The 12141-nt window shown below is 39.7% G+C and overlaps 1 protein-coding gene across 2 annotated transcripts in view; it reads right to left on the bottom strand.

Moving 5' to 3' along the window:
- The window catches only part of LOC138207457 (myosin-7), a 14204-nt gene extending 2063 nt beyond the window's left edge, over positions 1-12141 (bottom strand). The window contains exons 1-37 of one of the 2 annotated variants that reach the window (XM_069164681.1): positions 12096-12141; positions 11947-11985; positions 11537-11749; positions 11213-11356; positions 10914-11070; positions 10796-10823; positions 10180-10285; positions 9992-10084; positions 9838-9901; positions 9639-9737; positions 9423-9526; positions 8863-9001; positions 8633-8751; positions 8331-8480; positions 8016-8186; positions 7614-7923; positions 7412-7488; positions 7071-7276; positions 6863-6986; positions 6390-6526; positions 6036-6291; positions 5652-5894; positions 5390-5566; positions 5135-5280; positions 4951-5041; positions 4457-4846; positions 4219-4345; positions 3905-4023; positions 3623-3819; positions 3201-3384; positions 2579-2744; positions 2355-2479; positions 1962-2270; positions 1667-1870; positions 1245-1541; positions 859-963; positions 556-651 (exon numbers count right to left, since the gene is read on the bottom strand). In XM_069164681.1, coding sequence (XP_069020782.1) covers positions 556-651; positions 859-963; positions 1245-1541; positions 1667-1870; positions 1962-2270; positions 2355-2479; positions 2579-2744; positions 3201-3384; positions 3623-3819; positions 3905-4023; positions 4219-4345; positions 4457-4846; positions 4951-5041; positions 5135-5280; positions 5390-5566; positions 5652-5894; positions 6036-6291; positions 6390-6526; positions 6863-6986; positions 7071-7276; positions 7412-7488; positions 7614-7923; positions 8016-8186; positions 8331-8480; positions 8633-8751; positions 8863-9001; positions 9423-9526; positions 9639-9737; positions 9838-9901; positions 9992-10084; positions 10180-10285; positions 10796-10823; positions 10914-11070; positions 11213-11356; positions 11537-11737 — 5661 coding nt within the window. In that variant the 5' untranslated portion in view covers positions 11738-11749; positions 11947-11985; positions 12096-12141. The remainder of the gene's footprint in view (positions 1-555; positions 652-858; positions 964-1244; positions 1542-1666; positions 1871-1961; positions 2271-2354; positions 2480-2578; positions 2745-3200; positions 3385-3622; positions 3820-3904; positions 4024-4218; positions 4346-4456; positions 4847-4950; positions 5042-5134; positions 5281-5389; positions 5567-5651; positions 5895-6035; positions 6292-6389; positions 6527-6862; positions 6987-7070; positions 7277-7411; positions 7489-7613; positions 7924-8015; positions 8187-8330; positions 8481-8632; positions 8752-8862; positions 9002-9422; positions 9527-9638; positions 9738-9837; positions 9902-9991; positions 10085-10179; positions 10286-10795; positions 10824-10913; positions 11071-11212; positions 11357-11536; positions 11750-11946; positions 11986-12095) is intronic. The other variant, XM_069164682.1, reaches the window with a different exon arrangement.

Here is a 12141-nt window from a genome sequence, read left to right as displayed (position 1 = left end):
TACAATATTATACTTCAAATAAGAATTTGAGTCTCATGGGTTTTCCACAAAAAAAATCGAGTATCTTCTAAAATCCCAAAAAATGCATATCCTAATTCTCTCTGAATAAATATTCCAGAATCTATGAATAAGCAATTAGATTTCTGAATTATAAGGTGTTTCATACTTTACTGTAAAGTGTATGTTCACTGTAGGTTTCAAGTTTCCCATCATATTTGTTTTGGTTAAATTGGACCAGGCTTCCAAACTAGTTGTAAAGTCACAAATCCTGGTCAAAGGCTTGCCTCTTAAAGTCAGATTTTCATTGAGCACAGAGAAACTTCAACAGATGAATGTGAAAACAACCTTCTAGTTTTAAACTCTGCACATGCATCATTCTGCACGGTGGAGCTCAAAGACAAACGCATTTCTGTTTGAGATAAGGTGAACGTAAAGTCTCAACTGACATTTTGCAGGGGAAGTACATTTTATACAAAAAAAGGAAAAGAGAGAGGCAAACCTGAGACCTGGAGGACATACCACTAATGAGAGAAAGCTTTTCAAGCACAAACTTACAGCTTCTTCAGCAGCTCTCTTGTAGGCTTTGACTTTTAGCTGCAGTTTGTCAACCAGATCCTGCAGACGGGCAACATTCTTCCGGTCTTCCTCAGTCTGTATAAATAAAAAGGTTAAAAAAGAGACTCAAAGCAACAATACAGAGCATTCTCTACAATAAAGCATCTTAACTTTTCAAAAGAATATGGAAAGCTATTTGTGGTATATTGGGAATGTAGAGATTCAGAATTTTTGTTGATCTATGGAGACATATTATGCTGAAAATACACATTTGTATATGATAAAAAAAAAAAAAAAAATTACCTGGTATGTAAGCTCCTTAATGCGTCTCTCATATTTGCGGATTCCCTTCACTGCTTCACTACTCTTCTTCTGCTCCGATTCCACCTCATTTTCAAGCTCCCTCACCTGAAAACATCAGGAAATCCATTTCTGTAAATTTACTGAGCCAGTTTAAAGCTGTATTTATCAGTTAACACATATTGAAAAAAAACTTTGTGCCACACATAGTGACACAGTATAGACAGATGTAGTGGTAGTAGACAACTACCTGTTGAAATAAGACCCAAAGCTCGGGATATTCTGTATCTGCTGTTTGTATATCTTGACAGTGGTTGTTCATCAATTTGTTTGGCACTTTTGCCCCTAGTGGCCAACATTTTTTATATAATTGTAGTGGTTGCACTCACCCTGGCCTCAAGCTTCTGCACCTGCTTCTTGCCTCCCTTCATGGCAATCTGTTCAGCTTCATCCAGACGGTGCTGCAGGTCTTTAATGGTTTGCTCCATGTTCTTCTTCATACGCTCCAGATGAGCGCTGGTGTCCTGCTCTTTCTTCAGCTCCTCTGCCATCATGGCAGCATCAGTAATGGCCTTCTTGGCCTTTTCCTCAGCATTTCTGCACTCCTGCACTGCTTCCTCCACTTCAGTTTGAAGCTGGGAAGCATCAACTTCAAGTTTCTTCTTTTGGTTTATCAGCCCAGTGTTCTGCGTATGACAATGTAATAAAAGCTGTGCCACTGCATTTTAGAAATAGGAATGCTATGAGACCTGCACATCCAAGGAAACCAGTCAGTCATCTGTGGTGGTTGCAGTATATGATTAGGTCTCACCTGTGAGTGCAGTAGCTGCACCCTCTCACTAACATCCAGAAGCTCTTGCTCAGCAAGTTTGCGACCTCTCTCAGTTTGCTCCAGGGCAGCCCTCAGTTCCTCCAGTTCAGCCTGAAGCAGGTTGTTACGTCTCTCAACAATGGCAATGTTCTCTTTAAGATCATCATTAGCCCGAACAGACTCATCCAACTGAATTTGGCAATCCTTAATGAGATGACATGAACCACATTAATGTTTCTAGCCAGTCTGAAGTTGAAACATCTCAAAAAAATAATTATTTTCCTTTCCAGTGTACCTTAAGATGGGCATGGACAGACTTAAGTTGTTTCTGGGCCTCAGCTGCCTGCCTGTTGGCCTGGCTCAGCTGGATTTCCATCTCATTAAGGTCTCCCTCCATCTTCTTCTTCAGACGCAGAGCCTCATTTCTGCTGCGACACTCAGCTTCAAGAGAGCTCTGCAGGGTGTCAATTGTCCTCTGCAGATTCCTCTTGCACTGCTCCATCTCTTCATCTTTCTCAGCCAGCTTGCGTTCAATTTCAGCTTTAACTTGATTGAACTCAAGCTGGGCTCTCAGTATTTTACCTTCTTCATGTTCCAGGGAGGCCTGGTGGACAGGAGGGTACATATTTCAACATAACAGCACACCGTTTTACTTTAAAATGTATTTTTCGTCAACAGGGTTATGTACCTCAGCTTCCTCAAGAGCCGACTGAATCTCAGTTTTTTCTTGTTCAAGCTGTTTTCTGATTTTCTCCAGTTCATGGATACTCTTTCCACCCTCACCAAGTTGCTCAGTGAGGTCAGAAATCTCCTCTGTGGGATGTCAAGCAATGTGATGAAGATTGCTTGATAATTTAATTTATGAACTTTGTCTAAAGAAACCTGTGCATAAATTCTGGCAGCAAATTTTACCTTGTAAGTTCTTGTTCTCTCTCTTCATGGTCTCCAGATGGTCCAGAGATTCCTCATAAGAGTTTTTCAGTTTGAAGAGCTCAGTGCTCAGAGATCTGGCCTCCTTCTGGGAGCTCTCAAGCTCACACTGAGACTCTTCATACTTCTGCTTCCATTCAGACAGGACCTGCAGTAAAAAGAAAGGCTAGCCATCACTGTACACGTAAGAGAGATGGATCAAAAAAGAACTATAGGCTTGGGGAGATCACCTTGAATAAACCTGTTTCTCCCATTATTGCAAACAGTGCTCCAATGTGGAGATCATATGGAGTTCACAGTAACTTCAAACAAATTTGCTCAACCAATTCAATTTATTTTTCCCTCTTAAAGTTATTCTGTGAATTTTTTCAGAATTTAAATACAATCACAGGGGATACTACTTGACGACTTTAGCAAGACGTAGCAGGTTAAGTTCTTCTGAACAGCTCCAAGATTGGAGTGTGTGTAAACATGAAAAAAGCCAGCACTAAAAATTCATTCTAAACTAGAAATTAATTCCTGATATTTCTACATGTCCAAATGCTTAGAAGCTACACCACCAATTAATAGTTTTGGTAATCATAAATACCTATTATAAGTTTACCTTATCAAAGTTTCTTTGCTTCTTGTCCAGAGCAGCAGCAGCAGCATTTGACCTCTCTACATCCACCATGAGATCTTCAATCTCATTTTGCAGTCTGTGTTTGGTCTTTTCCAGTGATGAACATTTAGCATTCACTGCTTCAACAGCCTCCTCAGCTTCCTGCAAACGCTGAGCCAACTTTTTCCTGAAGAAATCATAATTTAAATAATTTAATGTTCCTGCATCTGTTTGTTGGACAACTAAATTGTAATAAACTTAACCACTATGACTGGCTGCTCAATCATCAAACAGACAAACTTTTTGTTCGTCTTACATTTTAGTAGGAACATAACACAAACAAAAAGCTGATCTGCCGGACGAAGTGAAACGTCTTTTTAAGAAAAACCTAATAAATCATCAGAGTGAATCTCAGACTGACTTACTTTGCCTCTTCCAGTTCCTCAGTCCTCTGGATGGCATCAGTTTCATACTTGGTTCTCCACTGAGCCACCTCAGAGTTGGCTTTTGACATGCTGCGCTGCAGTTCAGCCTTGGCCTCCTGCTCCTCCTCATACTGCTCTCTGAGCAGGTCACAGTCGTGGCGAGAAGACTGCACTGCATGAGCCAGAGCACTCTTTGCCTGTTAAAACCAAATTGTATGAATAAGTGACATTTTTAGAGTAATTACTGTAGTGCTGTCCATAGGCACTGAAACATTTTCTAACCTTGGTCTCTTCCTCCAGTTGTCTCCTTAGATCTTCAATCTGTTGAGTGTAGGACATTTTTCCTCTTGTCAGTTGAGACACCAGGGAATCCTTCTCCTCCAGCTGCCTTGAGAGCTCACCTAGTGTTTTTGTAAATGCAGAAAGTTATTGTCTTTTTCTGTCAAACTTTGTATTAATTAGCAGGTAACCTTTATGAGAATGTTTGTCTAGTTTTCACAATAACAATGATTTATTTTTAATGATCTGAAAACTTCAAAGCTTTAGCTATAAAAACATCAACTAAATATGAGTTTGTAAGGAAGCAAAGGTTATACCATTTTCTGTCTGAAGTTTAGCTTTTTGCATGTTGAAGTCATTGATGCAGCGTTGAGCCTCTTCAAACTTGGTCTTGTATTCATTCATTTGATCCTCCAGGGTCCTGCATGTTTTCTCAAGATTAGTCTGAAATTAAATAAATCACATCAAAATACAATTGATTCTTTTCATTCCCCAAATACAGACATGTCTATTACGTAAACATTGGCAAGAAATTCAGAGACTTAGTTTACCTACCTTTGTCTTTACAATATGTTCCATATTAGAGACCACATCGTCCAGTTCCAGTCTGAGCTCACTCTTCTCCTTTTCCAGTTTCTGCTTGACTCTCTGCAGGTTGTCAATCTGCTCTCCCAGGTCGGCGACACTGTCAGCTTGTTTCTTCCTGAGTGTCGCAGCGGTGGATTCATGCTGCAGAGTGGCCTCTTCGAGGTCTCTGCGGAGTTTCTGGAACTCGGCCTCCCTCTTCTTGTTCATCTCGATCTGGGCAGTTGTTGCTCCTCCAGCCTCCTCCAGTCTCTCGCTGATCTCCTCCAGCTCTCTGGCCAAGTCGGCTCTCTGCTTCTCCACTTTGGCTCGAGCAGCTCGCTCTGCTTCAAGCTCTTCCTCTAGCTCCTCAATGCGGGCCTGTAAAGGCAAAATTATTATTATTATTATTATTATTATTATTATTACTATTATTTCTTACTATTGAGTGTTATTAATTTGTTGATATTGTAATAATTCATTACCTGAAGCTCTTTCAGTTTCTTTTGAAGCTGAATAGCAATGGCCTGCTCATCCTCTATTTTACTATTGAGCTGACTAAGTTCAAAGTCTTTCCTGTGATGAAACAGTAAACATTAGCACACCTGAATATCTGCAAAGCTTTTCTGTATATTCTGTAATATTCTGTTTACAGTGTGATGTCCTTACTTTTTCAGATGTTCGTCAAGTTGTTGCTTGTCATTCTCCAGATCCATTAGACTCTCTTGGGTCAATTTCAGGTCTCCCTCTAGCTTCCTCTTTGCTCTCTCAAGATCCATCCTAATCTTCTTCTCTTGTTCCAAAGAACCTTCAAGCTGGACATTATTGGATATAATCAAACTACTTTTTCTATTGTACAAAAAAGGTGAATGGCATTTTGAAACATTTAACTGAGGTGGAGATAAGACATATTTGAATTATTACATCATCCACTTGCTGCTCCAGCTTAGCCTTGGCCTTGGTCAGAGTGTTGACTTTGTCTTCTTCACTCTGCAGGTCATCCAGTGTTTGCTGATGAGCCTCCTGTAAGGCTTTCTTTTCCTTGGTCAGCTTAGCAATGATTTCATCCAGAGCAGCCATCTCTTCAACCAGGTTCTTTACCTGTGAAACAAGTAATAAGTATTAAATATTCCGTGTGTATAGGTTCGAAACTCTTGTTTGTACACCAGCCAAGCATTTGCCATACCTTGTTCTCAGTGGCATGTTTTTCTTTCTCCACTTTTGCCAGAGTCAACTCTAAGTCATCAATGTCCTTCTTTAACTCAGAGCACTCATCCTCCAATTTCCGCTTCTTAGCAGTCAGTTCAGCATTCATCTCCTCCTCATCCTCCAGTCTCTCAGACAGCTCTTTGGCTTTTGCATCCATCTGAATTTTGTGTTTAATCAGCCCCTCGCATCGTTCCTCGGCATCTGCAAGATTATCTTGCTCCTAAATGGCCATAATGTTGATAACTTTGTTAGGTTACAATATCCAAGATAAATGTATACAGCGTTTTCCATATGGAATATTCTTTAATGTTAAATTCCTCTTTTGACTTTAAAATGCCAGGAGTCCTTTCATGACACTTACAGCCTGAACTTGGAGCTGCAGGTCGTTCTTCTCTTGGAGAAGAGAGACCATTTTCTCCTCCAGTTCCTTTCTGCGAGCTTCAGATTTTGCATAAGCCTCTTTCAGCTTCAGGAATTCTTCCTTCATGTTGGCCATCTCCTTTTCTGCCTCAGCAGATCTCAACAAAGGTTTGATCTTGAAGAACAGCTTCATCCAGGGCCAATTCTTGACCCCCATGAAGGCACGGATGTTCCATTGGATCACAAGAAGTGCATCCCTGTCAACAATCAACCAGTTATTACCACAAAACTCATTAACTATGAGTTGTTAGTGTTTTCGTGGTTTTAGTTTTTTTTAATGTCTGATGTTTCTGACCTCCTTTCAACAATCTTCTGGAACTCCACTCTTGCAAGTAGACCTCTTGATCGCGCTTGGATTCCAGTGATGATGAGGGACAAACGGTCGTCCCTCATTTCTTCCAGTTGGCCAAGAAGACCAGCCTTAAAGAACACCTTGTAGGAGCACATAACATCATGTAAATATCAAGCAGGTGTTCGCTTTTTAGGACATTGTAACTTTAAAACAAGGCTGAGTAACATTTGAAAGAAAAAATACATGTTGTTTATCTTAAATTCAAAAAATTTAATTCCTAAGGACTTGGAAATTGTATGTGTTGCACTAACTAAGCAATTGTGCAACACAATCATGTATTAATGTTCATCAAAAGTTATTTAATACAAAAATGTTCATTTAACTGGAGTTAATTGTTCATGTTTCCCTGTAGTCCTGTATGTTCAGTATATAGGTTAAAAAATGAAACGCATTTGACTTTTCCTTTCATTGATTACCTTAGTGTGACCAAACTTGTATTGGTTATGATCAATGTCCAGAGACCCAAGAAGTTTCTCAGCTCCCTTCCTGCTGTCAATAAATTGGCCTTCAGGGATGGCAGCAGGATTCAGGATGCGATATCTAAAAATTAACAAAGTAAAAATAACTAAAAGCATAATTTGTTTAATTGGAATCCTACAGTGTGAGACCTAAATGAGACAATACCTCTGCTTAAAATCTCCATAGAGGATCCTGTTGGGGAAGCCCTTTCTGCAGATCCTGATGCCTTCCAGCACACCATTACAGCGCAGCTGGTGCATCACCAGAGGGTTCTCCATGGCTCCAGGAGTCTTGGTTTCATTGGGAATGATGCAGCGTACAAAGTGAGGGTGAGTGGATCTCAAGTTGGTCATCAGCTTGTTCAGGTTTTCCTGTGGGGGATATTTAATTCTATGTTTAACATCCATTTCATGTAAATATGTTGACACATCTCAGTATTAATGTGAAATTCAATCATTTGTTTCCCTATAAAACTGTTTCACATGTATTGATTTGTCTTCACTAACCCTGTGCAAGGCAGACACAGTTTGGAAGGATGAGCCCTTTTTCTTGGTTCCTCCCTTGCCACCTTTTCCACCATCTGCTAACAGACAGGAGCACAGCGTATTAGATTGCATTAATAGGACAGGCATAAATGAGTAGGTCTTATTATAAATAAAATGGATATTCATTGTGAAGTTTAAAGCTAGGATTTCTCTTTATTCGTACCTGAATCAGCTCCAGCATAATTTGCAAAGAGGAGAGACAACATTTTGAGATTAGACTTCTGGTAGAGTCCAACAACAGTCTCATTGAGAGGATCCTTGTTCTTCACCAACCAGTTGTTGATATTATAATCAACAGTGCCAGCGTAGTGAACCAGGGCAAAATGGGCCTCTGGTTTTCCTTTGACAACTCTGGGCTTTTGAAAGTTGTTGGATTTGCCCAGGTGGTGATCATAGAGCTTGGCTTTAAAAGTGGCATCAGACGCTTTGGGGAACATGCACTCCTCTTCAAGGATGGACATGATGCCCATGGGCTATGGGAAAATATGAGTTTGGAAAAAAAACAATTCTGTTTTCATCTTCTTTATTAACCGGTGTCTAAACATCTAATAGTCCAGTGTCTCACCTTTTCAATCAGATCAATGCAGGCCTGCAGATCCATACCAAAATCAATGAAAGTCCATTCAATGCCCTCCTTTTTGTACTCTTCCTGCTCCAGCACAAACATGTGGTGGTTGAAAAACTGTTGCAGTTTTTCATTGGTGAAGTTGATGCACATCTGCTCAAAGGTGTTGAACTGTAATGTACAGTGACAAAAGTGGAATGCTTTTAATACTCTTTTTTAATATTGAGTCTAATTTAAATGGTACTGATGAATAATTAATATGCCATTAGAATATATTCTAGATTATACCGTATAAAAATGAAAAATTATACTCACATCGAAAATCTCAAATCCAGCTATGTCCAGCACACCAATAAAGTACTGACGAGACTGCCTGGTGTCAAGGGAGAGATTAATCCTCACCACCATCCACAGGAACATCTTCTCATACACTGCCTTAGACAGTGCGCCAACAGCATAGTACACCTAAAACAAGAAATCCAAACTTCTAGCGTTATAGTAAATAACTCTTTGCGCACTCAGTGTTGCTTCCATCCATTGTAAAATTTGTTTGAAACGCCTCTCCGTCTAATGGAGGGACACCTCTCTCTAATTCAGTTGATCATTTTTATTCCTACCTGCTGTACATTTTGTCCCTTGGTGACCCATTCGTTTCCTACTTTGACTCTTGGGTGACAGAGGCCTTTGATAAGGTCAGCAGAGTTCAGGCCCATCAGATAAGCTGATTTGTCAGCATCTGCAAAAATGCACGTGAACATAAAATTGTCAATAACCAACAAATACCTGAACTCTGGACAGGTTTTATGTCTTGTTTGTCAAGTTTAGAGCTACAGGGATCGTCTCTCACCTTCAGTGCCGTCAGCTTCTGCCTGCTCTTCACGCTGCTTGTTCTTGAACTTCATGTTGCCATAGTGCATGATGGCACCAGTCAGCTTGTAAATGCCATTTTTCTCTTCTTGAGTGAAGCCCAGCACATCAAAGGCATCCTGAATGAGAAGAGTGTGGTGTTCTTTTTCCTTTGCCATTTACTTTTTTCACAGTATCAGGGCATACAGTACAGAGGGAGATCCAGGGGATAAGACAGTATTCGCTCTCTGAGTCATCAGGATCTCTGAACCATGATGGACATCTAACATCAGACATCTAACCCAGTCCATTCCAATAATGGATATAATGGAGCAGTAGTGACCCAGTGGCACTGGGTTACACATGGCATCAGTGGTGCTTAGTCTTTTAATTCCATTCCAACAGTTAGACATACAATTACAAGTGTGAAGCTAAGTGAAATCCCTCGATTTTAGCAGAGGTACTTTTATGTAAAACCTATTAGTTTTAAATCTGGAAGAATAAAATCTACAAATTGACTAATATCACATATTGACAACATTATTGTGCGGTCAGACTCACATCAGTGGCCATCAGCTCGTCCGCATCATTAATGGAGGCTACAGTTGTCTCTCCTTGGGAGATGAAGGCGTAGTCATAGGGGTTGTTTGTGATGAGCAGCATCTCTGAAAGGTAGAACAGACGTGTTCGATTTTGCATGCTGGTAATACAGCAACATTAGAGCTACAAGTTGTTATTGGTCCAAATATCACATGTTTGGTTTTTGTTTTAATTTACCAAGCAACTCTGGTTTCTTCTGAGAAAGAATCTGATAGAAGATATGGTAATCTCTCTCATTCTTCAGCTGAAAGGTTACACGGGACTTTTCCAGCAGATCTGTAAAGACATTTGCATTACGAAGGACAAAAGTTGATCATTGTGAACATAGGGACATACAAGTACATAGGGATGAAAGCATAGAGAAGGGACTGCTTACATGTCTCGATATCAGCTGAGGCCAGTTTTCCACTGGCTGCAAAGTGAATTCGGATGAATTTGCCCTAAAATGTAATGCAAGAACATATTAGAAAAGGATAGGCACAAAGAGTTACATTCGTTCAAACATGTGTTCATTACAGACAGAAACCTACAAATCTGGAAGAGTTATCATTCCTGATGGTTTTGGCATTACCGAAGGCCTCTAACGCTGGGTTAGCCTGGATGATTTGATCCTCCAGAGTACCCTAAAATAAGACAGTGAAACATTTGTTCAAATAGATAAACAGTAAGAAAATAATGCGATGCGCTCTGAAATCTCGTGTATTTTCAGCTTTATAACCTTTTTCTCAGAGCCCACGTCCTTTTTCCCGCCTGCAGCTGCAATACTGGCAAAGTACTGGATTACTCTCTTGGTGTTGACAGTTTTCCCAGCACCAGATTCTCCACTGACAATACAAAGTAGATTGTTTTGCTAAATTGACAAATGGGCAGCACATGACATGTAACTAGTCAGGCTTTTTAATTCAGTAACAAACATATAGAACTGTTACAGCTGCAATCAGTTCACACTTACTGGACCTTTTTTTTTTTTTTTTCAGAAAATATCTATACAAATCATGATGTTTTTTTGCCATTAAATCTATGAATTAATTTCAAGGCGACTCTAAGTCTTTCATTCAAATATTGCTTTAACACTTTTAAATTGTTAAATTAATTAATTGTTCACTCAATTCAGTCTTATTTTTACAGCATCAAATCTCAACATAAGTAATTTAATTGTATAGCATTTCACTTATTAAGATCATTCCAACAGATCTTTCCAACATAATAAAAAAAAAAAATTAAAAACACATATTATATATTATAACATATTACTGTGACTAAGTGGAGTGTATCAGTAAAAATTGGAAGGTTACCGGATGCCACTTAAAAGAAAAAAGAAGAACATAACTTACGTGATGAGAATTGACTGGTTTTCTCTGTCTGAAAAAGACCAGAAAAGATCATCATCTCGGACACCTTTTTAAACTTCACTTTGATGTAAACATACTGCAATAACTGAAGGTAAATTACCAGTTAGCATGTACTGGTAGGCATTGTCAGAGATGGAGAAGATATGAGGAGGAGCTTCACTCCTCTTCTTTCCTCTATAGGCAACAACCACCTCTTGGTTATAGACTGGCAGTCCCTTGTAGGGGTTGACAGTCACACAGAACAGCCCAGAGTAGGTCTATGAGAATGAGAAAAGGAAAGCAAACTGTTGAGAAAATACTATAATAAAAGTAATCATTATCTGGATCTAGTATGTAGTTGTAGAATAGGTGAGGGTGTAATTCTGTGCCTCAAAATATATTTTAAGGCTTTCAACTCACATAGATCATCCATGCTGCGTAACGCTCTTTGAGGTTAAACAGCACTGCTGGCTCATGTAGGAAGGTGAACATCGCCATGTCTTCAATCTTATCAAACTTTGGTGGGTTCTGAGGATGTACATCGCACTCCTTCACTGTGACAGTCTGAAAATGGAGACAGTTGGTATAATACATTGTTATCTTTCGAATACATTGTCGGAAGGAGTTCTGTATCACTCTATGCACCAGAGTCTCTTGCATCTATTGTTTCACTGCTTTGTGTGATTTGTTCTTAGTTAGGAAACCAGTTGCATCCAGAGCAGCTACACCAGCCAGCTCACTGACCTTCCCTCTCTCAGTCTGAGCAGTGACTTTGTCCCCTTCACGGCTTGTGACCGAAGCCTTCACATATTCCTCATCAGTGTCAGGAACGAAGCACTCCTTCTTCATGTCAAATGGACGAGTCTGGGCCTCCAGACGCTCCCTGTCGGACTTCCTCAGGTACGTGGCTGCTGCCCCAAACTCCCTCATGGCTGAATCACCCATTTTTCACCTTGTCTAAAAAAAAAAGAAATACTATTCAATTGCAGCTAAACCATATTGAGTGTTTTGCTAATGGCAACTGCAGGATAAAAAATAACACATATGCCAATATAGGGCCATTTATTTATTTGTTAATTTATCATACAATGTTCTTGTATTTTATATCTTCCCCTATGTCATAATTTATTTTTAAAATTTTCAGATTCTCTTACCTGTAAAATCCTCACTGAGAAGACTGAGGTGTAATGGTCCTGAGGAAAGAAATAATGGAAACTGCTGAGACCAGTCTGCAGCTCACAGCAGCACATGTAAGGCTTTAGTATCAAAGTGTAGTCTGTAAGCCATTGTTCTCAAACCTTACCTTGAGATAGAATGGTGACCTGTCAGGGGTTTCACCATGAGTTCTC

This window comes from Embiotoca jacksoni, unplaced genomic scaffold (genome assembly GCF_022577435.1).
Source record: "Embiotoca jacksoni isolate LCO1_2020_lvr unplaced genomic scaffold, fEmbJac1.0.p SCAF_31, whole genome shotgun sequence".
NCBI classification, from domain to species: domain Eukaryota; kingdom Metazoa; phylum Chordata; class Actinopteri; family Embiotocidae; genus Embiotoca; species Embiotoca jacksoni.
This window is presented reverse-complemented; position numbering and strand designations above follow the sequence as displayed.